The sequence below is a fragment of the Peromyscus eremicus genome, chromosome 2 (genome assembly GCF_949786415.1).
Source record: "Peromyscus eremicus chromosome 2, PerEre_H2_v1, whole genome shotgun sequence".
Taxonomy (NCBI): Eukaryota; Metazoa; Chordata; class Mammalia; order Rodentia; family Cricetidae; genus Peromyscus; species Peromyscus eremicus.
In genome coordinates, this window is record NC_081417.1 from 151,977,737 (window position 1) to 152,004,756 (window position 27,020).

General features: G+C 53.1%; 1 protein-coding gene across 1 annotated transcript; it reads right to left on the reverse strand.

Annotated features, from left to right (window-relative positions):
* Padi4 (peptidyl arginine deiminase 4) lies at nt 1–26,389 on the reverse strand. The gene is made up of 16 exons (XM_059256237.1): nt 26,298–26,389; nt 21,249–21,429; nt 19,035–19,101; nt 16,967–17,034; nt 15,198–15,315; nt 13,483–13,608; nt 12,070–12,248; nt 11,881–11,984; nt 11,606–11,717; nt 10,539–10,646; nt 6,484–6,638; nt 4,933–5,077; nt 4,699–4,801; nt 2,906–2,973; nt 2,502–2,642; nt 1–289 (listed from the first exon to the last, which is right to left on the reverse strand). The coding sequence occupies exons 1-16, from the start codon at nt 26,387–26,389 to the stop codon at nt 56–58; spliced, it is 2,001 nt and encodes a 666-aa protein (XP_059112220.1). The 3' UTR covers nt 1–55.
* Between the last annotated feature and the right edge of the window lie 631 nt (nt 26,390–27,020).

The following is a 27,020-nucleotide window of genomic DNA, read 5'->3' on the forward strand; positions in this document are numbered from 1 at the left end:
ATCTCCTGCTGCACTTCACTGCAGGGGGCCAGCAACCTCCGGCCAGGACAGGGGCTCAGGGCACCATGTGCCACCACTTGAAGGTGAAGGGCTTCCTGCGGACGTTGGTGCCGCAGTGAACCTCTCCATGGTACATGTGGTAGGCATAGAAGTCATCGATGAAGGTACAGTGCAGACCCAGCGGCTCCAGCAGGGAGCGCACCTTCTCCTCCAGGCAGCAGAGGCCATTGATGAGGGGCCCGAAGGGCTTGGGGATGCCCAGGTGCTTACCTAGCACCAGCATGTTTACCTGTGAGAAAGTGGGGGCTCAGATCAGAGGAGACAGCGGCTAGTGTGGGACCCACAGGACTAGGCCTGTGCTTTTTAAAATGTTTTTTAAAATTTATTTTTTACAAGCATTAATGTTTTGCCTACGTGTATCTGTGTGAGGGTGCTGGATCCGTTGAAACTGGAGTTTCAGACAGTTGTGAGCTGCCACGTGGGTGCTTGGGATCGAACCCAGGTCCTCTGGAAGAGCAGCCAATGCTCTTAACCACTGAGTCATCTTTCCAGCCCCGGGCCTGTGCTTTCTTATACCTCTTTCATTTACTTGTGTGTATCTCTCTCTCTCTCTCTCTCTCTCTGTGTGTGTGTGTGTGTGTGTGTGTGTGTGTGTGTGTGTGTGTGTGGCAGTGCACATAGAAGGCCAAGGAGAGCTTCTTGTGTCCTCCTCTGTCCCTTTCCCCTGTATTCCTTTGAGGCAAGGTCTCTCTCTGATCCTGGAGATCCTGTTTTCCCAGCTAGGCTGGAAGCCAGCAAGCCCCAGATACTTTTCTGTCTCTACCTCCCTCAGAGTGGGAATTACAGGCGTGTGGGTGACAGCCAGCTTGTCACCTGGGGTCTGAGTTTTGGTTCTCATGATTACACATGAGTGTCCTTGGCCACTGAGCCATCTGTCCATCTCCTGCCCCCTAAGTTTATGTTTACTCATGTTGTCTGTGTCTGCCGAGTGTGCCCAGGTGCCCAAAGGAATCCAGAAGACAGCATCGGATCCTCTAGAGCTGGAGTTACAGGCAGTTGGAGGGCTACCCGACATGAGTGCTAGGAATCGAACCTGAGTCCTCTAGAAGAGTAGCAACTGCTTCTGACTCCCAGCCCACACATCTCTTCTTGGAGACAGGGTTTCATGTAGCCCATATACACTATGTTGTCGAGGCTGACTCTGAACTTCTGACTCTCCTGCCTCCCTCCACCTCTCATGTGCTGGGCACACTTTAACACTGTGTTTTCTTCTTGATTTTTTTTTTTTTTTAGATTTATTGATTTATTGTGTATACAGTGTTCTGTGTATGTATTCCTGCATACCAAAAGAGGGCGCCATGTGGTTGCTGGGACTTGAACTCAGGACCTCTGGAAGAGCAGCTGGCTCTGAGCCTGCTCTCCAGCGCGCCCCCCACCCCCATTTTCTTGGAACAAGCCTTTTTTTTGTTTGGTTGGGTTTTTTTTTTTGTTTTTCGAGACAGGGTTTCTCTGTGTAGCTTTGCGCCTTTCCTGGATCTCACTCTGTAGACCAGGCTGGCCTCGAACTCACAAAGATCCACCTGCCTCTGCCTCCCGAGTGCTGAGATTAAAGGCGTGCGCCACCACCGCCCGGCGGAACAAGCCTTCTATTGGTAAAAATGTCTCAAGCTGTTTAAGCTCACTGAGAAGCTGGACCACAGTGAACTATGATGCATGGGCCTCAGGGAGAGAGGGCAACAGATTCACCTACTAAACAGTCTTCTGCAGTCATTCAACATGTGGAGGAGACACCTCAATGGCCAGATTTGAGCCACTGCCTCGGAACCCCGGAGCCCTGGGGAGCCCTGTTAGAAAATGACTGTGCTGATAAACATCACTGGCTCCTTCCTGAACTGTAGCCCCCAGCCCTACAGCTAGGTAAGTCTCCACCCAACCTGTGGGCTTTCTTTGGAGAAGGCTGGTAAAAACTCCGTGGAAGGCGGGAAGATGCACTTGGGGTCACAGTTAAGTAACAAATGTGTCCATGCTCTGAAATGTCAAATCTGGCCCCTCCCTAAGGGAGGGGCTGCCACCACTTCTTCTGGTGCCCTGTTCCCCATGGGCTTCCTTCCTGGCAATGAATGCCACCCCTGAACACTTTGTTTATGGCCCATGTCTGCCAGTCCCTGACCCCTGTATGGAAGCCTGGAGGCAGCAGGGTAGAGCTGGTTTTGAAGGCAGACCCGGGCTCTGCCATCTCTTACCTGCTGTGTGTTTTTGCGCTAGAGACCTAACCTCTCTGAACTGCCTTTGTAAAGCAAAGCAATGAGAGGACCAACTCCTGACATTGTTGCAAGGCTCAGAAGAGGCTCTGGGTGCCATGAGGGCCACGGGAGCCTCAAAGGGTGAAGGAAGAACCGTCTGCCCCCGCCTTCGGCCCACTTTAGGCCTCTCCTGGTTGCACATTGAGATTTAAGCCGTTTAAGTGAGGTGAAGTTGGGTAGTGGCTGTCACCTCCTTACCATGTTTGGGAAGAAGGCCTCGGCCTTTGGGTTCCCTCCGGAGTTCCCCACGAGCCTGAAGAGCTGTGGGATATCAATGATGTCGCCCTCCACGAGGCCCAGCTCCCGCTTCAGTACCACCCGGTTCCAGTCAATACAGCTCTGGTGGGGAGACCAAGGGGGTGCATTGGGGAGGAGGAAGTGTGGAACAAGGGCAGGGATGGGTAAGATCCAGGGTGCGGGCTCCCAGGAACCTCACACGCGCCCCCTCCTGCTCTCAGACCCTGGGCTTCAGACCCTGGGCCAGTAGCCAAGTCAATGTGTAGTGAGCAGCCCTGAGAGGCCTCCACCCCACCTCATCCCACTCTACCCACCCCACCCCACCCCACCCCATGCAGCGTCTCCAGGACAGCTGGGCTGAATACCTCCACATAGGCATTCTGGTCTCTCAATTTCTTGTTGGACAAAATGTCATTGATCGTCTGTTTTTTTCCTGTCATGGAGGAAGAGAGAGAAAAGATGGACCTAACTTCGGAGGCAGGCTACCCTCCAGTGAGGGGCAGAGCTGCACCCAGTGTCCCCATCTCTTTAGTGGGGATGTTCTGATTCAAGATGCACTTGCTCCCCACAGCGCATCCATCTCCAAGGGGTATCCAGTTTGTTTTGGAGGAGGGGTTCCGGAAATGTCTTCAATGGTAAAACTTAGCACACTCAGGCACCAGGATTGGCACAGAGCCAAAGGAGCAAGGACAGCTGGGTGACCCCACGGCACCTCATGTGTCACAGAAGGTGAGGAAGGCGGCCATCGAGCAGAAGAGCCCACAGCCTCAGACCAGGTGAAGCCCAAAGTGGCCCAGAAGACAAGCTGCTGCTTGAGAGACAGGAGCCAACGAACTCCACTCCAGCGCCAGCCTCCGATCCAGCAGCGCCAACTGCGGTGGCCCCGGCCCCAGTAAATGAGGCTGCCATGTCAATGTCCCCGGGAGGTGGCACTGGCCACCTGGAAAGGGGAGCTGCTTGAGGAAGGCTGTTTGGGGGGGCCTCAGGTCCACTTGGGAGCGACACAGCATGATTGGACGCCTGACTCAGGGGTGGGTCAGAATTGGAGAAATGAGCGAGGTCCTGGTGGTCTGTGCTTTTCCAATTCCGAAGCTTTAACCCTTGGTCTCAGAGCCTATTGATATTTATTATTTTTTACAATTTGTAATATATATATATATATATATATATATATATATATATATATATATATATATATTTGTGCACCACAAGTGTCTGATGCCCAGACAAGCACAAGCCAGAAGAGGGTGACAGATCCCTTGGAATTGGAGTTACAGGTAGTTGGGAGCCATCATGTGAGAACTGGGAATCAAACTCAGGTCCTCTGCAAGAATAACTGCAAGAATAACAAGTGCTCTTAACTGCGGAGCGATCTCTCCAGTCCCTATATTTACTTTTGAGACAGCCTCTCATGTAGCCCAGGCTAGCCTCAGATTTGCTGTGTAGCCAAGGATGACCCTGGTCTTCAGCTTCCCGAGTGCTGGGATTATAGGTGTGCACCCCCATATCTGGTTTATGGGTGTTGAGGACAGAATGGGGCTGATGCTTGGCAAGTGTTCTATCCTCTGAGCTACATCCCCAACTCCAGATCCAGAGGCTCTTAGGAAGGGAGGAGACTGGGGTGGGCGGGCTCAGTGACAGAGCACTTCGCTAGCATGCATGAGACCCTGAACTTCATTCCCAGCCACACAGAGAGGCAAGGAAACCAAGCAAGAAAAGGGGGTGGGGCTGGTTTGTTCGCTTCTGTCTAACACACTCAAACGTACTTAGAGAAAACTCTCGAGCCCCAGAGGATCCTTAGCCTCTGACCCCGCCTGTTGAGTTTACTGAAAACATTCCACCCCACAGACATCACTCAGCTCTCTCTCTCTGCTGCCCCTGAGCCTTCTCAGTTCCCTGTCTGCAAAGTTTCCTTCCGGTCATCTCACAGCCCCTTCCATCCCACTAACCCCTACTCATGCCCTGCCACCTCCAGGAAGCCTTCCCTGAGCCGGACAGACTCAGGCATCCCCAAAATACCTTGTGTTGTCTTAGTAGCTCACTGGGAACTTGGGGGCAGCGCTGAGCATAGTGCCCCCCCCAGTAGGTACACAAATCTCTGTTAACCCTTAGGATCTCGTGGAGCAGTGAAGACTATAGACAACCATGGTCAACTTACTCTTGATCCCTTCGAACAGCAGTGCCTCACCATGGCCCTGACTCTGCTGCTCCTGGAACAGCTGGTAGCAGGCTCTCGGGCTGGACATCAGCAGCCGAAAACCCTGCTGGGAAACACTGGGGTCAGAGGGCGGCTTTGCCCCCGACCTGGGGTTCCCAGGAGGGGGTGTGGCACCCTCTGTCACCTTTCTGTCCCAGAGAGGGAGGGCTGGCTACATGCAGAAGGGCTACGCACCTGCCTGTCAGGTGCTGGGACGAAACTCAAGAACTCATCGATGTGACCCACGAAGAGCCAGTCAGAGAAGAGTCTCACAGGGGCCTGCACCTGCTGGGCGCCCAGGAAGTCCTGCAGGGCCTGGTGCATGTCCCGGCTCTCGCTGCTGTCCTCACAGGGATAAGAAGTTAGGACAGCCACCAACATCATCAAAGGACACAGTGACTACTCACAAGCGGCCCTGAGATCCGGTCTGCTGACCTTCCCTCAGAGAAGGAGGGAGTGGGGACAGTCATTGGACCCTCCTGTGAGACTCCAGTGCCTGCCTACACCCCTTCCAGCTGTATGTGATTCTGCCCTAACATAACAGTGTCATGTGCTCTCAAGAGGTACTAGAGCAGTAGTTCTCAACATGTGGGCCGTGACCCTCTCACGGGGGTCGCCTAAGACCATCAGAAAACACAGATGTTTACGGTTCAAAATTACAGTTATCAAGTTGTGATAGAAGTGATTTTATGTTTGGGGGGGTCACCACAACACAGGGAACTGTATTAAAGGGTCACAGCGTTAGGAAGGTGGAGAGCCACAGTGTGGGAGGAAGGTTGACTGAAATGGGGGAGGAGGTCCATGGATGCAGTGGTGGGGGAGTCATGCAGCTGGGGTGAGACTCCACTGATGCTTCATGGTCACCCACCCACCTGTGAGTAACCCCTCCCATGCTCAGCGTAAGCCCAGTGCACCCCCAAATCGGGTCTTAGAAAAACCATTACTTTGGTCAGTTGTTGGGACCCTGCCTGGGAAAATTCACGCAATGGGCATGGCCGTGGGAGATATCCAGAGTCGGTGGACTGGCAGAGGACTCAAGGCCCCTCCCACCTACGGAAGGGACCACGGGGGACCACGGAGCCCGGGCTGCTGCTGTTGTGGAGCTGACATCTGAACAATTTAGGCTTTGTTACTGCAACTTCCTTGGGGGGAAACTGAGGCACAGCCACTGAGGTACATAGGATCAGTGTCAAACCACAGAAAACATTGCCCGCTGACTCAGTCCAGTGCCCTTGTGATGGAGAAGCATGGGCTTTGGAGTCGGTCAGATCACGTGGCCGATCCCTTGTCTGTTGTGTGGACTCGGGAACATCCCTTCCCTTCCCCGAGACCAATCTTCTCTGTGAGGCCTTCTTACATGAGTCAGCCTTTTCTTTTCCTTTTTTCAATTTGTTCTAGCCCCCCCACACACACCTTCATTCCTGCCTCAGGACCTTTGTACGTGCTCCTTCCTATGCCAGGACACCTCTTCTGTGCTTGTCTTACCTGATCCTTGGGACTTGTCTGTCACACTTATTGTCCTACCCCCAGCTCCTGGCACATAGTAGATGCTCAGTAAACAGTCATTGACTGAAGGCATGTAAGCGGGCAGAGGCAGGCTCTGGAGGTTCCTCACCCTACGTGTGAATTCCTCTCAATGTCTGCTGGCCTCCTAGGCTTGGGGAAGTGAGGGAGGCTCCACTGCGGCTTTTGTCACTGTCCCCTACCCCAGCACCTGGGACCCGGCCACCCCCTCCCACTCCTTACCTGGAGTAACCACTGTTCCCGATGAGAATCCTGCCCAGTGGGTATTCCTTCCCCCTGACGGTGACTGGGGGACTCACCTCCAGGTTCCCAAAGGCATCCAGCCCTGTGACCTCTGCTGTATAGGGCCCTCGGGTCACATAGCCAAAATTTGGACCCTGAGATGGAAGGATACAATGAGAATCAGAGGCAACTGTCCCCGGGGGGAAATGGTGGCTGCAGGTTTAGGGCTGATTTGGTCACAGGGAGGAAGCTCATGACTGTGCCCTGTGGAAGGGATGCTGGACCGAGTCAGTGACCCTTGAAAGAGAGCGAGCTTGTTGGGTCTGCAGCGCATGCGCAGAACAGAATCTCGACGCGTTCTTTTGGCTCTCTCTTCAAGGGCTGCGAACAGGGAATGAGTGGTGACAGGGACTCCTTCAGCCAGTTTGAGGAGGGCCAGGAACCCAAGCCACCTCCGTAGCCAGCACTCGGTCCGCAGTATGTCCCCATCCTGACCCTGGCCTGGAATGGGCTTTACAGAGTGTCTGTGACATCCCCAGGTGAGTCTTCACCAGAGGTCACACGTCTGTTACCCCCATGCGTGAGCTCTGTGGGTGCTGTGGCAAATCACCACCAGGAATGTGGCTTAATATAACTCTGGTTTATCCTCCCACAGTTCTAAAGGCCTCAAGTCACTTGCCGCAGGATGGAGTCAAAGTGCGGCCTCACGTCCGTCACAGAGGCCCCAGGGAAGAGCCTAAAGAGAAAACGTCTTGTGCTGGATGCCACCGCCTGTAGTGGCCTTGTGCTGTCTCTCCATTGTGGCCCTTCTCTGTCTCCCTGTGGGGGAAGGGCAGGCCCAGCTGTGCCTCCTTCATTTCCTGGTGCCAGCGGCTGGCCAGGTGGCTTTGCCGTCCCATGGAATCCCATCTGTGAACTGAGCCCACCACCCACATCACACCTCCAGTCACCTCTGCTCCCCCGGACACGGGACATCACAAGTCAGATAGATGTGGGCACCTGCCTGGCTTCCCACTTGTCCCGCCAGGAGAGCCGGGAGTCCTCATCTCAGCAACCTGTCACCTTCCCACGGGCCTCCCTTCCCAGGGGACAGCCTGGAGGCCACCTTTGCCCTGTCTCTCTGCCGATGGCCAGAAAATCCTGCTGGCCTGCCTGGTCTTGTAAGGCTACTCGGAGTGTGACCACTTCCCACAGGGCAGTCACTGCCCCTCATCAATCCTGGTCCTTTCCCACTCTGCCCTGCCCCTGAGTCTAATCTCTTTATAACGTAAAGCAGGACACACCCTCCCTGACTTAAAATGTACACAGGTCCCCCATTTCTCAGGTTCTAAACTGACAGCGCCATAGAGGCAAGCGGATCAGTGACTTTGCTGTCCACAGCATTGACCTAGCTTTAACAGCAGGGTTTTGTTTACATTTCATTTTTTAAAAAAATTTACTTATTTGTGTATCCATTATTTCTATGTGTGTATATGTGTGTGCATGAGTTTATATGTGCCATGTGTGTGCTAGAGCCCACGGGGCGAGCAGAGGGCGTCAGATCTCCTAGAACTGGAATTACAGGGGGTTGTGAGTCATTATGTGGGTGCTGAGAACTGAACCTGGGTCCTCTACAAGAGCAGCAAATGCTCTCTTAAGATGGAAAGAGCCCCAGTGTGGTGGCGCATGCCTTTTATCCCAGCACTTGGGAGGCAGAGGCAGGTGGATCTCTATGAGTTCCAGGCCAGCGAGGACTACATAGCAAGATACCATCTCAAAGCAAAACAAAACAAAAAACAACCAAAAAGAGAAGCAACAGGAAGAGCTTCTTTCCCAGTCCTCTGTTTCCTTTTTTACACACACACACACACACACACACACACACACACACACACACACATACACACACACACACACACACACACACACACATATATTAAAGACAAGGTCTTTCTTTTTAGCCCAGAATAACCTCAAATTCTGCCTCCCTAGCACTGAGCGTGTGGACGGACCATGCCTGGCGATGTGAAATTTTCCAACATCTTAGTGAAAGACCAGCACCATGCAGGTTACATGCCAGCTGCCCACCTGCAGCGGTAGCAGGGCACACATCACTGTCCACGCACAGCAGTAGCAGAGCGGCCCCACACCCTGGCCAGGCGCGTGAGAACTAAACGAACGTGGTGGAGATAATGCAGCAAAATACCATGGGGCGGGAGGAATGAGCTGGGGAGAGAGGGGGTGTCTGGCACAAAGAGCTGGTTAGTTGTTTTTTTTTTTTTTTTTTCAACTTGACGCAAGATCGTCTGGAGAGTAGGAACCTCAGTTGAGATGTCTCCATCAGATTGGCCTGTGGCAGGTCTGTGGGGCATTTTCTTGATTAACGATTGCTATGGAAGGGCCCAGCCCACTGTAGGCAATACCACCCCTGGGCTGGTGGTCCTGGGTGCTATTAGAAGGCAGGCTGGGCAAGCCATGAGGAGCAAGCCACTAAGCAGCACCCCTCCATGACCTCTGTATCAGTGTAAACCAAGTAAGCCCTTTCCTCCCCAAGTTGCTTTTGGTCAGAAGGTTTTATCACAGCAGCAGAAGCAATCTGTGACAATGGGGTGGCCTTGACAGCGTCAGGAGAGGCCCTCCTGGGTAGGACACCGACGCTGAGACCTGAAGGCTGAGGGTCACCTAGCGGCAGAATAGGGAGGTGCATTTGTGGCAAAGGGAATGGCATATGGCATGTGCCAAGGCCCTGGGTGAACCTGGCAGGCTGGAGGCAGGGAAGGGACAGGGAGATTGGTCCACGATGACACTCGTGGGAACCTGGCGACAGTTTCCCTGTTACTTTGGTTCTTTTCACACGGAAGAGTCAGGTGAGGGTGTTGTGCATGTACCCAGCCAAGGGCCTGCTGCAGCTTCCTTTCACACAAGGCTCCATGAGGCAGAGGGGACACTCCCAGGCTCAGCGTCTGTCTGTGTCGCCAGATGCTGGAGGTCTGGCTTGTACCCTGGAGGCTGGTCTTTGGGTTATCAAAGTGGTAGGATATAGCCACTGCAGGCAGGATGGGAACCAGAGTGTGTGTGTGTGTGTGTGTGTGTGTGTGTGTGTGTGTGTGTGTGTGTGAGGGGGGTTGGGGGGGACAAAGTCCTGGCCACAGTAGGCTGGTGCTCCCACCTCCAAAGGGGATGAACTTGCCTCCATCATCAGCCCACACAGAGAGCCCAGCTGCAGCTCGGTCTCAAGCCTAGGGTGTGCCAGGAAGGAGCAAAAGAAACTGTTGAGGAGATGGACCTTTTCCTTCCTTCCTGCCATGCCCTCTGGCACGGGGCGGGCTACTGCCTCCCTCCCTGGAGTGCAAAATGACTCCTGGCTGCAAACCTTGTCTCTCCTTTGTCTCAGGGTTCTAGGCCCCAGTGAAGGCTAGGGTCTTCCTGGGAGAGCAGAGAGGCAGCATGGGAGGCCTGATGTCTTCACACAGAGCCTTTCTACCTCTGTGGAATGGGCCCAGCATCTCTATCGTTGGCTGTCACATGAAATGAGTCAGTGCCCGTGGAGAGCTCAGCACCGTGGCCGGAAGCACGTGGGCTCAGTAAACACACTGTTATTTTTATTTATGATAGTGATGACCTGTGCTGAGCTGGCATGCATCTGCCAGGCCAGGCCAGTGTGACTCACCAACATGTCACTTCCCTCTCCCAAAATGTGTTGCGTGTGGCTGATAAAGCCTGGCTGATCCTGAAGCCCCAACACAGCCCCAGTTGAGCCCCCTAAGGACAAACCACACCCAGGAGATGGAACTCCTGCTTTGTGGCGAGAGCACTCTTAGGTAGCCCAGGATGCCCCTCACAGGGTTATTCCAAGGATCAGCTGAGCTCATGCATGATGAGGCTCTGAGAAACCAGATCTTATCAGGGTAATAGCTGAAAGACCCAGCACCACCCATTGATTCTTGCTGGAGCAGGAATTCAGCTTTGGGAACCAGGCTGCTCAGGGGCACTGAGTGGCCTGGTTGAGGAGGGAGAGGCCTCAAGGCCAGGGGCACTGGGTGGCTAGGTCTTGAACAGGCCTACAGGGTTCCTACCATGACTCTTTTGATGGGGAAATCCTTCAGGCCTCTGTCCCTCGGGGAGTCAAAGACCACAGGCAGCGTCTTGTGGGGAGCCTGGATGTAGCCAATCTCCATTTCATCCTGGAGGGGTGCAGAGAGGCTGCTGTATGTGCCCAATGTGGTGTGGACTCAGCCCACCTGCTAACCATTATCGTCAAGAACAAACTCTGTGGGATACTTGAGCCCCAATAATATCTATGAGGATGCAGACCTGCGTCCTGCACAGCCTGCTGGGAAAATGAATAGGACAGAGGCCCTGACTCTGTGGGGGACCCTGGGCTATGGCTGAGATGGGTGATTAAGCCTTGTCCTTGAGGACAGTGAACATCCAGTGTTGGGATGACTAGGGGTGCTGAGGGAATGCTGGGAGACCCAGAGGGCTCCCAGTATGGCTGGGCTAGAGAGAGGCTTCAGTGGGAAGGCTGTTGACTGAGCCCAGGCGTGAACAGCCTTCTGGACCTCACAGGAGGCAGGCAGGAGGCCCAGCCAGCACTGTAGGTGGGTGTCCAAGTTTTCAGAGATGAATCTGGTGAGGACCTTGTCCCTCCAGCCGGCAGATGTGCAAGGTGCGGGGACAGTCACTACGACAAGTTACAGAATGGAAACCTCGGCTATTTCCTTTCCTTCGGGTGAAAGATGGGGACCTGTCTGCAGCTTCCAGAGGGATCAGCCTACATCCAGAGGTGGGATGACAAGGGCGGGACTTATCAGACAGGAAGAGGGACGCAGTCCCACTGGAGGGATGGCATACACAGAGGGACAGCCTTCCTGCTGGCCTTTGATGAGCATGACTGGGATATGGGTGATGAGAAGAGAAACGTCTGAGGAGAGATGGGCAAAAGGCACCAGGTGAGAGTCAGGGGATGGGCATGGAGATGGGGGGTGGGGCACAGTGGCTCACAGTCTATGTCAGATGAACTCTCAGCTTGAGGCCCCTGGTGTGAGGACCTTCTGAGGCTCCTTCCTCCCAGTCCATCCCAGGAAGGATGGCCCCCAATCTCTAGGCTGTCCCTTGGCCTCAGGTGGACAGGGTCATGTACCTGCATCCACTGGTCATCCAAATTCTCCTCCTGGGGGCACACAGTCAGTTTGCACTTGGCTTTCTTGGTCAGAGCAGTCAATGACTTTAGGAAGTCTTCGTTTTCAGAAAATCTAAGAACATCAGCCCTCATGACCACAGAGGAGTGACTATAACAATATGTCCCTCTCTCCAGGGTCCTGAGCAAATTGTGTCTTCCAACGTCTGAGGGCAGGGAGCTTGATTTTCCATTTCCAGCAAACGTAGCACCCAGACCCCACCCCCCTATAGCTTCACCTGCACACGTAAACCTCCTGGGGGGGCTGAGTGTTGGGGGTCATGATCCAGGGGGCCACACGAAACGTCACACTGTCTTGGAACACCAGGGTCTCTGGGAGATCCTGCAGGGGAGAGATGAGAAGGATGTCATGTCAAGCAGGGTCCACATGCTCCCCCTCCCCCACCCACCCTTAGGCTGAGGCCTACTGGGTTAGATTTGTCCAGCAGGGAGACAGTGAGGGGAATGAGCCCCTGGAAGTCGGCGTCAGGGAAAGCGAGACCCTCCACGTAGAAGTCCGTGCTGTGCTGGCCGCCTGGCAGCTCCAGGCGGTGCGAGAACTGCTCTGGTCCCAGGACCATCTTGTATCTGGACGGCAGTTTGCCTCCTAGACAGAGGCAAAGGACGCTTAGCCCTAGCACGCCTCTGCGGCTGATTTCCTCTCCTCAGTGCTGATGCCCAGGGTCCCTGTGTGTCACTGTGACCCAAGGGCTGACTAGAGGGGGTCCAGGACGGGCATGACCGGCACCAACGCCATCCTAACTCACCATTCATTCGCTCAATCATTTACTCATACGTTCTTTTATCCCCAAGCACACTGTGCTGTCTCCTGGGCGACTATGGAGGACCAAAGGACCATTACATGACAGACCCCAATGGTAGAGGAAAGTGGGGGGGCTTCCTGTGGGTGACGGTGCCTAGATGGAGCACAAAGTTAGCCATCAGTCCATCAGCTTGATTAGTTAGTTGTCTAGGATGGAAGGGAGTGGGAACATGTCCAGCCTTGGAAAGTCCTCTACTGTTCACTATCCCTGGGAGAGCAGAGACATCAGTACATGCCCCTCCCCTTGGGCCTCCACTCACCACTTTAAACCCTGCACACCCCACTATGGCCTCTCTGGCTCCCCTGCATTTCTCAAATGCACAGGAACATTCCACCTCGGGGCCTGCTGTCCTTCTGTCTGGGACGCCCTTCCTGAGAGCACCTGAAGTCTCTCCTGTGACTGTCCTCTCTCTCTCTGCCCCCAGCTCCACTCTCCACACGCTGTTCCTAAATATCTGACCTGTCACCCACTAGGATGAAAGTGACATGGGGCAAAGAATTGGTCATGTTCATGGTTGTGAGCCCAGCGCTCAGAACTGAGGCTGCGGCTGCCTGGTTAGCAGGTGTGAGAGACCGCAAAGCTACTGATATCTGAGCCCAAGTGGGTTCATGGCATACGGTGGGGGAGGGGAGGGAGAGGAAGGGGGAGGGGAGAAGAGAGAGGAGCTAGGAAAGAGAAGAGAAAAAGAAATAAGAGAGTGGGAAAGGGGGAAGAAGAAAAGGAAGAGAAGAGAGGGAGAGAAAGGAGAAGAGAGAGAGGAGAGAGGTGGATGCTCACTGGAGGAAGTCCTTGTTCCCAGCTGGGACGCGGCATCTATTGACCTTCCCTCAAGTCACCTCATCTGGAGGCAGAGGACAGAGACCTGTGTCTGGCGCTCAGAACCAAGCACACCATAGCTGCGTGGGAGCTACTTGCCAAAGGGGAGTGGGAGAGGGCAGTGCCCCATCCGGTGGGGGCAGGAACGGAACATGGGGGCGCAGCATCAGAGATGGCCAGGGAAGGGCCTGGCCGACTCACGTGTGGCCCGGAACACCCTCACTTTGTTCATCTGGGCCTTGGCCACGTGCAGCACCAGCTGATATTTGGCAAAGAAGTCTTTGGGAGTCTTCGTGCTTAGGGTCATTAGGGACATGTCTTGCAGATCTGAAACAAGAAGCATGTGGTCCGAGACTGCTGTGTCCCCAGGAGTGAGGCCACACTCCCCCACACCCTGCCGCAAAGGAAGCTGGTTTTCTTTTCTTTTCTTTTTTTTTAAAAAAAACAGTGTTCTTTTTGCTCATTTTTATTATATTTACTTGTTTGTTTTTGTTTCACAGCACTGTGGACTGAACTTGGAGTCTTATGTGTGCAAGGCGAGAACTCTGCCCCGCAGTCCCAGCCCACATGTACTTATTTATTACGTGTGTGCGGGGAGAGAGGTTGAACAGGCTGTGGTACGTGTGTGGAGGACAGAGGACAACCTGTAGCAGTCAGTTCTCTTCTTCTACCATGCTGGACCCAGGTTCGGAACTCAGGTCATCAGACTTGGTAGCAAGCGCCCCTACCCACGGAGCCATCTTGCCAGCCTCTGGCTCCGTTCTCTTCAGCATATATATGATGTTTATCTGTGGGTGTCTCCAAAAAGGGAGCTAAGGATAGAAACTCAGAGCAACAGGGCCTTATGTCCATTTTGTTTCTTGCCGTGACCCCAGCACTCAAGTTCGAACGGTGGTACATGGTGGTGGGCAGCACAGATTTGTGTATTGGGGTGATATGGAAATGCCAAATGGTCACTGCTGATGGCTGGGCCACAGTGAAGGAGGCCAGGATGTGGGCTCAACCTGGATTTGGGTCAGCTTGGGGAAATCCTTCACTCTTCACAATGCCTCAGTTTCTCTATCAGTAAACAAGGGCAGAGAGAATGCCGAAGGGTGGGGAGTGTGAATATGAGGTGGTACATCTAGAGCTTTTGTTGTCTGGAGCCCTGGGAGTGCCCACAAGGTCATGATTAATGAGCATCCTTCAAGGATGTCCCTGGTGTCAGCCCTGGCCAGCTGCACACTTTAGACACACAGTTGTTCCCACACAGTCCCATGACCTCCAGGCAAGACGTAGCCCTGGCCCATCAGCTGTAGCCCTTTAGCACCCACCCCCCTCGGGGAAGGCAGGTGACTTGTCTCCCCCTCCATCCCTGGCCTACCCCGGTGTCATGGATGAGCACCCACTGAAATCCTGCTGCGCCCACCACCATCCTTGAACCTCTTAAACCCGCCAAGGAGACAGGTTGCCTGGGCCTCAAATGCCGACTGCCATTGAGTAGCTGTGTGACTTAGACAAGCTGTGCGCTGAAGTTCTCTATGCCTCAGTTTCCCCGGTTGCACCGGGGTCTTGTGCAATATCTGGGGACTAGCATTCCTTTTTTATTTCATTTAAGCCCCATGTCTGAGTCAAGCCCAGATGTGTGGGCTGGACAGGAGCCAAGCATGGAAAGCGGAGCCTCTTGGGGCATCAGGAGCCCACGCTGGTCTTTTCTGACTGCTGTGTGACTTTAGCGGCTCACTTACTCTCTTGGGACACTTTTCCATTCCTTCCTGTGTAATGTGGACACGCTACCACAAGCATGCTTTCACTAAACCCAAATTCAGGGGCTACAAAACCATGTAGGCAAATGAGCCTTGTTGACGAGTAAGCCCTTGTCCTAGGACCTGGCCACGACCTTTGTCCCCAAGATGGCCACAGCCTTTGTTCTTTACCTTTGTTATCCAAGACCTTGTCGTCCTCGAAGTCCATTCTGGAGGACATGGGGTTCTCTTTGTCACAGTTTACCAACAGGATAGCACCGTGGCCACGCGGGCCCCAGGTCCAGGTGCTCTGGGAATATCAGGAGGGCAAAAGACACGATCAGGAACTCTCTCAAATCCCGTCAGCCCCTGGGAAATGAGTGACTGTTTTTTTCTCTCTCCTACTCTGTCTGTTTCTCTCATCCAGCAATTTGTGGGCCCAAAGAGTGGGGTTTTGTTTGTTTGTTTGTTTTTGTTTTAGGGTTTGTTTGTTTGTTTGTTTGTTTTTCGAGACAGGGTTTCTCTGTGTAGTTTTGATGCCTGTCCTGGAACTCACTCTGTAGACCAGGCTGCCCTCGAACTCACAGAGATCTGCCTGCCTCTGCCTCCTGAGTGCTGGGATTAAAGGTGTGTGCAACCACTGCCCTGCAAGAGTAAATTTTTGATGGTTCCAAATATAACCAAATCTAAATGTGATTCATCGGTGTTTGTGTGTTTGTTTGTTAAAGACAGCATCTATTCTAGGTTCAATTTCTAATCCTCCTGTGCTCACCTCTGAGAGCCGAGATTACTGGCCTGTGCCATCACACCCAGTCTGCGTGGTGCTGGGCATTAAACCCAGGACTTTGTGCGTGCTAGGCAAGTATTCTACCAACTAAGCTACATCTCCAGCCTCATTTTATCTCTATTTTTTAAAAAGAAGCCTGATAGTAAAATATGTTTTAAAAGTCTCTTTAAAATGTTGGCTTAGCCGGCGGTGGTGGTGCACGCCTTTAATCCAGCACTCGGGAGGCAGAGGTAGGCGGGTCTCTGTGAGTTTGAGGCCAGCCTGGGCTACAGAGCGAGTTCCAGGACAGCCAAAGCTACACAGAGAAACTGTGTCTTGAAAAAGTAAAAATAAGCAAATAAACAAGTAAATAAATAATGTTGGCTTAACAAATGGAGTCAAATACATAAGATTATCAAGATTCTCCACCACACAGCTGCTCTCACGTGACAACACAAACCAGTCTTTCCCGATGTGAGTGCCACTCTTGGTGCTGGGCACCATCTGCCCAATGATGAACTAACTCTAGGTGGCCTTGCCTGTAGAGATCTATATAATAGGATAGATTATGCACTATTGGATAAATTGCAATGCTAGGCACACTCTAAGCCACACTCTTCCCCTGCCCCCACCAGTCCATCATTGGAAGCCTGCCAAAGTGTATACTAGCCACCAACACAAAGTCACGCAGGCAGTTCTGAAGTCCCAAGGGCACTCTGGAATTTGCCCACAGACCCCGGGTTAACAGTAGTCTCCTCCGTTACCCCGGCCAACCATCTCTCTGCAGCATACACTCCCTGCCACACCTCACGTCTCTCTCCCTCCACTCTTGTCTCTTTCCTTCCCCATCACTCTCCACCACTCACCCCTGTACGCAGCTCCATGGGGAACTCATCCATCAGTCATTAACATCTGGGGAGCATTTCTGAGCCACAGCTGAGACCCTGGGTGACTAGAGATTCCAGCTTGTAGGCTAACACCATTTCTGAACCCGAAATTGGTTGTAAATATAATCTTGTAAAGAGATGGAATATGCCTAAACCAAAAGGTCACCAGTGATTTCCTGGTGAGGATTGCCCCTTACAAGTTAATGAGACGCTGGCGAGCTGCCGCTGTTCAGCTCGTCACCGCCAGGAGGCGCAATCGGAGAGCACCATGGTTCTAAAGCCTGTATTGACTGACATTTGAGCCTTACCTGATCCTTCCTAGTCCTGGCCAGCTTCGCTTTGCCAGTGCGGGTGACATCTGTGCTCAGGGAGACCTCTGAAATTGGCATGAGGGGACAGTTGGTAAGTGTGAGCCGTGAAGCTCTCAAACTGGCCCTGACGGACAGGTCGACCCCAAGGATGGGAGCCTCTCTATTCCTCCTATTCAGAGGGGAAGGCATTCCACCCTTTGGTCCCCAAGAAACAGACCACAATTCAGAGAACACAGCCAGGTCTTCCGACCACTCTGCCTTCCTTGGGAGCCATGACTGTGACGCCAAAGCAATTCCCAGCCACCCCAGCGAAGCCTCCACACCCCTGCCAGGTCACTTTGAGTCCTCTAGAACTCACCCCCCAACCCCTAAGCCTCAACCCTCTATCTTTGCCTGTTCTTTGTTACACCTGTGTGTCTATGTCAGGGAAAAAGCTCACAGTCCCCAAACCTACCCTGTACAAATGTCTAAGCAAGGGACAGGTGTGTCTGTGAACTCCTTTCCCTTTATCAGAATGTGTGACCACAGTTGCTTCCATAATGTAGACCTGTGTGTCTCACAGTGTGGCATGGGGACCCATGGCCTACATGAGAGGGACAATATGACCTTTTATTATCGTGCCATAGTAGATACACTAATACGCATGAGTACAGGGACATCCCATCACAGTCACAGTGGCCCCAGGCTTCCCCACCTCTCAGTAAGTAGTTCTTTGAGCAAATGTGTTCACCTTTTGAGCCTCAGTTTCCTAATCTGTGAAATGGGATCATGGGGTCAAGTTCACCGGTTTATTGTAAGAATTAAATGCAACATCTCAGCACAGGGCCTGACATTAAAGTAAGTCCCATTTTATTTAAATATATACTCATGAATGAAATTCATCAATGAAATGACACTTGGAGAGTTCACCTGCTGTTAATATATTTAATACACACTTAAACAAAAAGAGTATGTTGTTCAGGTTGAGATCTCCTTAAAAATGGATTTAATTTTAAAAACCTTAGATACAAGGTCTCACTATGTTGTCCAGGCTAGCCTCTAGCTCTTGAACTCTGTGATTCTAACAATGGACTTTAAAAAATATTTTATTATTTTTATTTTTAATTATGTATGTATGTGATGAGGGGTATATGAGTGTAGTTGCCCTTGGAGGCCAGAGAGGGCATTGGATCCTCTGGAGCTGGAGTTACAGGTGGTTGTGAGCCACCTGATGTAGGTACTGGGAACCAAACTTGGGTCCTCAGCTGGATCAGTACACTCTCTTAACCACTGAGCCATCTCTCCAGCCACACTCATAGGTTCTATTTAAAGATGAATATTAAAGAAATACAAGTACATGCGCATAAATGGGTTATTAGTATGATAAAAATAAAACATAATAATGGAATTTGGAGAACACACACTGATATATATATATATAATCTAAAGCATTAAAAAGTTAGAGAGACTTGAGCATAGAATCCAGGTACCTCCTCCCGAGCCCGAGAAGTCAGTTATTCACTGTGGTGTTTGTCTTCACCTGCACTTACATTAACTGACTAATTGTCAGAATTGCACGTAGCTGAGGGTGACCTTGAGCCTCTCTGACCTTCTGCCTCTACCTCTCATGGGCTCTGAGTACAGATGTGCACCCATACCTGGTTTATGCACTACCGGGTATCGAACCTGGGGCTTCATGCTACCCAGGCAAACACTCTACCCTCATGCCCGGTCCCCATCTGTGTTTCTTTGTGTTCACTCTCTGGGAAGGGGGCATTTATGAACCACCAGATGTATGGACAGCTAGAAGTGATCATTTTTCTTTGCTTGCTCTGAAGTAAGATCTAATCATGTTGTGTCTTGGAAAGATGCCCAGCTGGGTAGGGATGTGCTGTGTGGAGACAGAAGGCAGTTCTATGGTTCCTCCCTCCCTCCCTCCCTCCCCTTCTTTCTTTTTGAGACAGGATCTTACTATTTAGTCCTGGCTGGCCTTGAACTCACAGAGACCTGCCTGCCTCGGCCTCCAAGTGCTGGGATTAAAGGTGTGCGCCACTGGCAGCTCTTTGGGACCCTGGTCCTCACTTACCCACCCCAGTGAGGTAGAGCAGGGCTTGGATCGGTGAGGTCTTTGGTCCATAATATGAAATTCGAACCTATAAGACAATAACAGGCCATTCATGACTTCTCTTAGTCATTCAACAAACACAGTCTGAGCCCTGCTGGGTGTGGGCTTAATCCAGCTCAACTCAGCTAACAACAATGCTATAGAAAGGCTCAAGGGAGTCCAGAATGGAGGAATCCACTCAGCCTGAGAAAAGGGGTGAGGGGAGATTTCTCAAGGAGGTGTTTATTGGCTGTCAACTTGACACAATATAGAGTTATCTGAAAGGAGGGAACCTCAATTGAAAAAAAAATCTCCATAAATTCTGACTGTAAGGCATTTTTTTATATTAGTGATTGGTGGGGGAGGGCCCAGCCCATTGTGGGTGGGGCCATGCCTGGGCTGGTGGTCCTGGGTTCTATAAGAAAGCAGGCTGAGCAAGCTAGTAAGCTGCATCCCTCCATGGCCTCTGCATCAGCTGGAGAGCATCAAGTCTCTGTGCAGCACCCAATCAGGGAGGGAGTTGTGGATGGGGTTGTGGGGGGAGGAGGTGAGGGGGTGGGTCATGTATGGGTGGAGGTGGGGAGAGGGAATGGGGTGGAGAGAGGAGGTGGGGGGTGGGTTGTGTGTGGGTAGGGGAGGGAATGGGGTGGAGAGAGGAGGTGGGGGTGGGTGGGTTGTGTGGGGGTGGGGAAGGGAGGGGGAATGGGGTGGAGAGAGGAGGTGGGGTGGGTTGTGGGTGGGGGAGGGTATGGGGTGGAGAGAGGAGGTGGGGTGGGTTGTGTGGGAGTGGGGAGAGGGAATGGGGTGGAGAGAGGAGGTGTGGGTGTGGGTGGGGGGAGGGAATGGGGTGGAGAGAGGAGGTGGGGGGGTTGTGGGTGGGGAGAGGGAATGGGGTGGAGAGAGGAGGTGGGGGGGTTGTGGGTGGGGAGAGGGAATGGGGTGGAGAGAGGAGGTGGGGGGGTTGTGGGTGGGGGAGGGTATGGGGTGGAGAGAGGAGGTGGGGTGGGTTGTGTGGGGTGGGGAGAGGGAATGGGGTGGAGAGAGGAGGTGGGGGTGGGTTGTGGGTGGGTGGGGGAGGGAATGGGGTGGAGAGAGGAGGTGGGGGTGGGTTGTGGGTGGGTGGGGGAGGGAATGGGGTGGAGAGAGGAGGTGGGGGTGGGTTGTGTGGGGTGGGGAGGGAGGGGGTTGCAAGCACACGGAAGGGGAGGGTGGGTGTCGAGTGACCACAGTGAGTGACCATCTCAGGGAGTGCTGACTGCCTCCTGACAGGAGCTAGGAGAGACCAAGAGAGCGACCCTGACCCTCGAGGGGAGCCACAGAGGGTCACACCTGCTCACACCTCTGCCTTCTAAATCTGCAAGCAGGCGTCGTGACCCACTGTAGCGTCCACTGGACACTCACACTGGGGCACAAAAGGTGCTCCCGGGGGCTCCCTGCCTGTGACCTTCAGAGACTTCATGGCCACGGTTTATGTTTGTCTACCTGTATGTCACCCAATGCCCCCAAGGACTGCAGCCTCCCACCCCAGCGCCTGGCTCATTTCTGCATGAGATGGTGTTTAGTAAACAGCTGCTAAGCCGATGAGCTTGATCCAGACGCCAGCCTTCGTAGGCCCCTGCAAGCTTCACCATGAACTTGACTGCATTTAGAACTGGGAGACCCACCTCTGGGTGTACCTGTGAGGGTGTTTCTAGTGAGGTTTAACAGAGGAGGAAGTCCCACTCTGGATATGGTGGCTCTGTGTGGTGGGCTAGAGCTGGGACGGAATGGAGGGGAGAGGAGAAAGCTGGCCACCAGCATCATCTCCCTCTGCTTCCTGACTGCAGATGCCATGTGACCGGCTGACTCAGGCACCTGCCTCTGCGCCCTCCTACCATGATGGACTGCGCCCCTAAGCTGTGAGCCAAAATCAGCCCTGCCTCCCTTAAGCTGGTTTTTATCGGGTGTTTGATCCCAGTGATGACAAGGATGGATGTGCCATCTACGAGGACACGGTGGAGGGAGGGGTCACTGTGAACTTGCCCAGGGGAAGGAGGCTCTCCCAGGGTAGGCCCTGTGCGTGGAAGCAGCTGTGGGGCTGACATCTCCCACCCACCAGGCCCCCATCCCAGCCTGGCCTCAGCCCCCCACCCATCCCACCCTCAGCCCCCACCCCACCCAGCAGCTCCCCATTCCCACCCCAGTCATCACATCCACCTTTTGGTCATCTGTGCTGCCGCTGGCTGCCTTCACCTGCAGGGTCACCTCCAGCTCGGGGTCCAGAGGCCATTTGGAGGCACTGGTGGTGTTCTTCTTGGCTGGAGGACTGTGGGCGACATCTACGACCACTCCTGGGGAGGCTGTGATGCCGAAGGACGTGCAGCCCTTAGGAGCAGAGCTGTAGAGTGACAGAGGCCAGCAGAGACACCAGCAGTGAGAGGGCCTGGCCCACCACCATATTGGCTCCAGCAATCCTCCTTTCCCCGGCAGGAAGGAACACAGGCCACCGCTGGGCTTGCTCTGGCCGGAGAGTAAATATGGTATGACAGCCAGGAGGGAATGAAAATACGGAAGGGGGGTCCTCTGATTGGAGGCCTTACACCAGAACCAGAGACAGCAGAGGATGGTGTATATCAAAGGCATCTCCTATACACCCAAAGAGCAGTGTGTTCACACGGACCTTCAGCAATGGGCATACCAAGGGCTGTGTGCAGATAAAGAATCACACGTACAGGGGCTGGAGAGATGCCTCAAAATACCCCCTAAACAAAAACCCCACAACAACAACCAAAACAAAACAAAAATGAGATTTCCGGAGTTGCGGCAGAACAAATCATCTTTTTTTTTTTTTTTCTTCCTTTTTTGAGACAAGGTCTCACTATACAGCCCTGACTGTCATGGAAGTTGACATGTAGACCAGGCTGGCCTCGAACTCACAGAGATCCACTAGCCTCTGCCTCCTGAGTGCTGAGATTAAAAATGTGCATCACCACCGCCCAGAAGCAGAGCAGACAGACATTCTTGAGACACATCCTCTTACAAAACAACTCAATCAGGGGTGAGATACACGTTAAAAGGCAACACGAATTTGAGAGGGCATAGGTCAGGGGACAGGAGTAGCCTTGGAGGCCAGGGCGGGGAGGGAGGGGAGGAATGACGTCAGCACAGTACTCCCGTATGAAATTCTCAAAATGAAAATTATAGAAGTTGATGGGAGCCAGGCTGACCCAAGGCTGACCTCAGAGGCCCCGATAAAAGGACAAAGGGAACTTTAGTTCTGTGTCCTTGCTCAGGGGTGGACTTGGCAAGAAACTCTGGGGCCGGGGCCTTGAAGGAGTTAAGGTTTCAGTTTGTGGGCACCTGACTCTTGCCCTTTGAAGAGACGGGAGTTATCCATCCCCGGGCTAAGGCTATCGTGTGCTTGGTCTGTGGTGCACTTGAGATACAAAGTGTTTCCTTTGTACGACATTGCCTGACCAGCTTCCTGCTGACTTTGTCCCACGGGATGATAGCTTTCTGCTGACTGTAAAGAGGATGCTGTACTCTTAATAAACTTGGTCGGCACAAGCCATCAGCTTAGGCGAGATCTGGTCTCAACTTTCCTGTCTTCTTTGTTTTTGATCCCCTGTCCTCTCCCTTGGGACCCTGTCACTGAAGAACTCCCGGCTACCGGTCCAGGTCCGAGGGCACAGGTAAGCATCGGTGAGTGTAGGACTATCTACAGGAACACATCTTCCCTGTCTGCATCCTTCAGAGACCTGCCACAGCCAAGGTGTGATCCTAGGCCCCAGAGCTGCTGCCTAACCTCCCCTGGAAACAGGAAGACAGGTTCCCAGGCTCGATCCTCAGACCTGCTGCTGCAGACTGGGGAGCCCAGTGGTCTGAGCTTCCTCATGTCTCCAGGGTACTCTGTGCACCCTCGGGCATAAGAACCACACCCAGGAAGCTACTGATAGGCAGCTGCTGAGTTACCCAACTGAGCGGAAGCTGAGGGACCCAGAACCCAGGCTTGATAAGGAACAGATGAAGCTGGTGGCTGAGAAAACCTGTTTGTTTTTAACTATATTATTATTATTATTATTATTATTATTATTATTATTATTATTATTTTATGAAGCAATTGTTTCATTTCAAAGTCAACAGAACCTGCCGGACAAGGGAAGAGCGACGCCCAAGTTTCTTTCTCAAGAGACTCTGAGATGATAAAGCTGGGAGGTGGGGACAGGGAACAGTTATAGGCTTTGGTCAGCAGTACTCAGGACACAGCGCATGGGGAATGGGGAGCCAGTGTGGGTTGTGGAGGAAGGGAGTGACATAGACAGTCACAGTGAGGTCAGTGAAGGAGGAAGCTTCTCTTTTACGAGGTCACAGGGCAGGTGTGGAGGAGCCTGACTTCTGGAACATTCTCTCTCCTTTCTCTTTTCCTCATCCCCACCTTTAGAATCCGCACAACACTCCAGGGTCAGAGCTGTGTGAACAAAGAGGGCAGAGAGAGACTTTCCTGGAGGATTGTAGGAAAAGGCTGGGAAGGCTTGGGGGTCTGCCCTGGTGAGAGGGGAATGAACAGCCAAGGGTTTTATTTTTTTGTAGTGTGTTTTCTTCCCTTCCCTTCCTTCCTTCCTTCTTTCTTTCCTTCCTTCCTTCCTCCTCCCTCCCTCTCTCCGTCCCTTTCTCCCTTTCTTTTCTGTCTGCCTGTCTGTCTGTCTGTCCATCTGTCTGTCTTTCCCCTTCTCTTTCTGCAAAAAGATTCCCAGGTGACTGAGTGTCAATGAGACCCCTTCCTGTGCTCAACTTTCTTTTACTCACTCAACGGAACAGAACACCACGATGTGTGAAGCCTGGCCCTCCCTGAGAACACATTTGAACACACACACACACACACACACACACACACACACACACACACACACGGAGTAATTATTCGTCTAATCCACAGCACTCACTCCCAGCATAGGCCTGTGGTCCCATTGTGGACACCTTCTAGTGTCCCAGACAGGGACACCATTCAATACCACTCATCTCAAACCACATGGGGCTCTGTTTGTCCCCTCAACACAAGTGAGGGTGTCCTCACCTGGTTCCCATGCTTGTGGGGTCAGGGAGCCGGATGCTATTACTAGGCCTGGGTGCCCTGACTCACTGGGCCACAGGTCAGTGTGTCTGTTTTAGCCAGCAGCCGTGGGGTAAGGGTTCGCTCAGATAGCACTGTCTGCTGGAGCAGTTAAAATGATTTATTTATTTATTTATTATTTCATCAGAGTCTGGTCATGGCCATGTGAAAGGCACAAGGACCAGAGTTTGATCCCTAGAACCCATGTATAAAAGCTAAGCATGGTAGCTGGGCATGGTGGTGCATACCTTTAATCCCAGCACTTGGGAGGCAGAGGCAAGCAAAAGGATCTCCATAAGTCCGAAGCCAGCCTGGTCTACAGCGAGAGTTCCAGGACAGCAAGAGCTACACAGAGAAACCCTGTCTCAAAACAAAACAAAAAAAAAAAAAAAGAGCTAAGCGTAGTGGTGAACGCTTGCAATCCCTGTCCTGGGGAAGCGAAGACAGGTGGATCCCTGGGCCTCACTGGCCAGCCAGCCTGTCTGGTGAGCTCCAGTGTAGTGAGAGAGCCTGTCAAGATGGTCAGAATCCTGACCTCACTCTCCATAGCCATCCCATGGCCTGACCCTGACATCTCCTGCCTCCTCCCTCGTCTCCTGCAATCTGTTCTCACACAGCAACCAGTGATTGCATTTAACCAAGTCCACACATGGAATTATTCCATTGCTCAACACGCCTCCACAGCAGTCCACAGCAGACCAAGCCTTGAGAAGAGCAGAAGTCCGTCCAATGCCCCACCCAAGCTACACAGGCTGCTGCTCCTGCCCAGGGCACCCTCCCATTCTTGTCTTCTTGCCCCTCTTCCCGCTGAGTGGGCATGCCCCTGCCTCAGGCCCTTTGCACTGGCTATATTGGTTCTTCCCAGGGGACAGACAAACATCCACATTGGCATCAACACCCCTGTCTGATCACATGTCAATTCTCCCCATTTGAAAACCACAATCAGGATTAGCCAGGCGGTTCAGCGGGTAAAGGCGCTTGCTGCCAAGCCTCATGAGGTGGGTTGCAGTCCCAGAACTCTCGTGGTAAAAAGAGAGAACTGACTCCAAGTTGTCCTCTGACCTCTGAACACAGAGCCTGAGGAATGACTCCTGAGTTTATCCTGGCCTCCACACACTCTCCCACACACCTGAGTCTATAAGCATGTACACACCGCAGACGCGTACCAAAGAAGCTCCGTGACCTTGACCTGGGGAGGGCTAGCCTGGGATATGGACACTGAGCTAGCTCTGGCCCCTGTCATCTCTGCACCCACCCTCAAGCAGCTCGTCCGTTGATGACACCGGGCTTTCGTCTGCCTGTGTCCCCAGCCTCTCACTGGTGACATGGGGACCCCCCCAGACCCCGAGTGTTTTCCTACTGCTGGGGTCAGCCAGCCTCTGACCGTGGGCACGTCCCAGAGACTTTTATGGACATCACTGGGGCCACAGCTCTGTGGGGGAAGCTGCAGCAATTCCCACATGACAGGTGACACCAGACTCTGTCCTGAGGCTTCCTCCACTGTCCTGTGTGACCTGGCAAAGGTCTCGGTGCCAGTAGGTACTCAGTCTATATTTGTTGAATGAACAAGGGAGTGGAAGAATGGATAAGTGAATAACTGTTGGGGATCTGCCCGGTACTGTGCAGAGTACCTAACGAGCAGCACTGTGGAGTACCTAACAAACAGCACTGAGGAGTACCTAACAAACAGCACTGCTGAGCATCTAACAAACAGCACTTTGGAGTACCTAACAAACAGCACTGTGGAGTACCTAACAAATAGCATCATGGAGTACCTAACAAACAGCACCATGGAGTACCTAACAAACAGCACTTCAAAGTACCTAACAAACAGCACCATGGAGTACCTAACAAACAGCACCGTGGAGCACTTAACAAACATGTTTGCAATTGTCACTCTTAATCTTCAAAGTCATTTCACCGGGTAGGAAAGCTCAGCAGCTCTGTCCATTGGCCCCACCACCGTCAGCCTACAGCAGGGCCTGGCTGCGGTATTTATACCTCACAGAGACCTGGCTGTGGTGGGTCCCACACCTCCCAGCTTATCTCCCTAGCAGATCTCTTGCCCAGAGCCTTAGCCGTGCCAGCAGCACCCAGCCCCGGCTGGCATTGCCCGCCTGCCCCACCCCCACAGGCTCAGGAACCGCCCCTCTCACCCACAGACATCCAGCGGGGTCGCGGTGCCCACCACACACACAGCATGGGTGGGCTGCTCGGGGGCCACGTGGATCACCGCGCCCTGGGCCATCCTCGGTCAGCAGGCAGCAGGAAGCCCCTGGGCTGGTTCCTTTATAATGCCAGGCGAGGCCATGAGTCAGCACCTGCCCTGCCCCGGAGGCCCAGCCCCTCTCCACTCAGGTGCCCCAGTAGGCTGCAGAGCCTTCCCTACCCTGGGCCATCCAGGACCCCCAGGTGGGTGTCCACCATGGGCTTGGCAGCAACAGAAGAGCCAAGCGCCCTGAAACCTGGGAGGGGAGGGGACAGCCTGTGATCTTCACCACCCTTGCCTGGCCCAGGACTGGATAGTCTTGCCAAAGCACACTTAAGACATCGGAAAGCAGGTGAGCAAGGCAGGGGGACGCCAAGCCAGAGGTCATGCCCGGTGTGGCTGAGTCTCCCCGGGGTCTGCTCTCTGCTGTTAGAGGAATGCTCTCAGGACAGCCTGTGAAACGTGCGTGCGCTGTTACGGTCCCCTCCCCCATCCCATCCTCGAAGCAGCTCTGAGGTCAGCACACATTATCACACCCACTTTCCAGAGGGAGAAACTGAGGCACAGGGAGGCTTTAGGGCCAGTCAGGATTTGAACAGAGGCGTCATCACAGGGCAGGGCCTTTATTAGCAGCCTGTCCCGGTGATGTGATCTTTTCAGACCTTAGCAC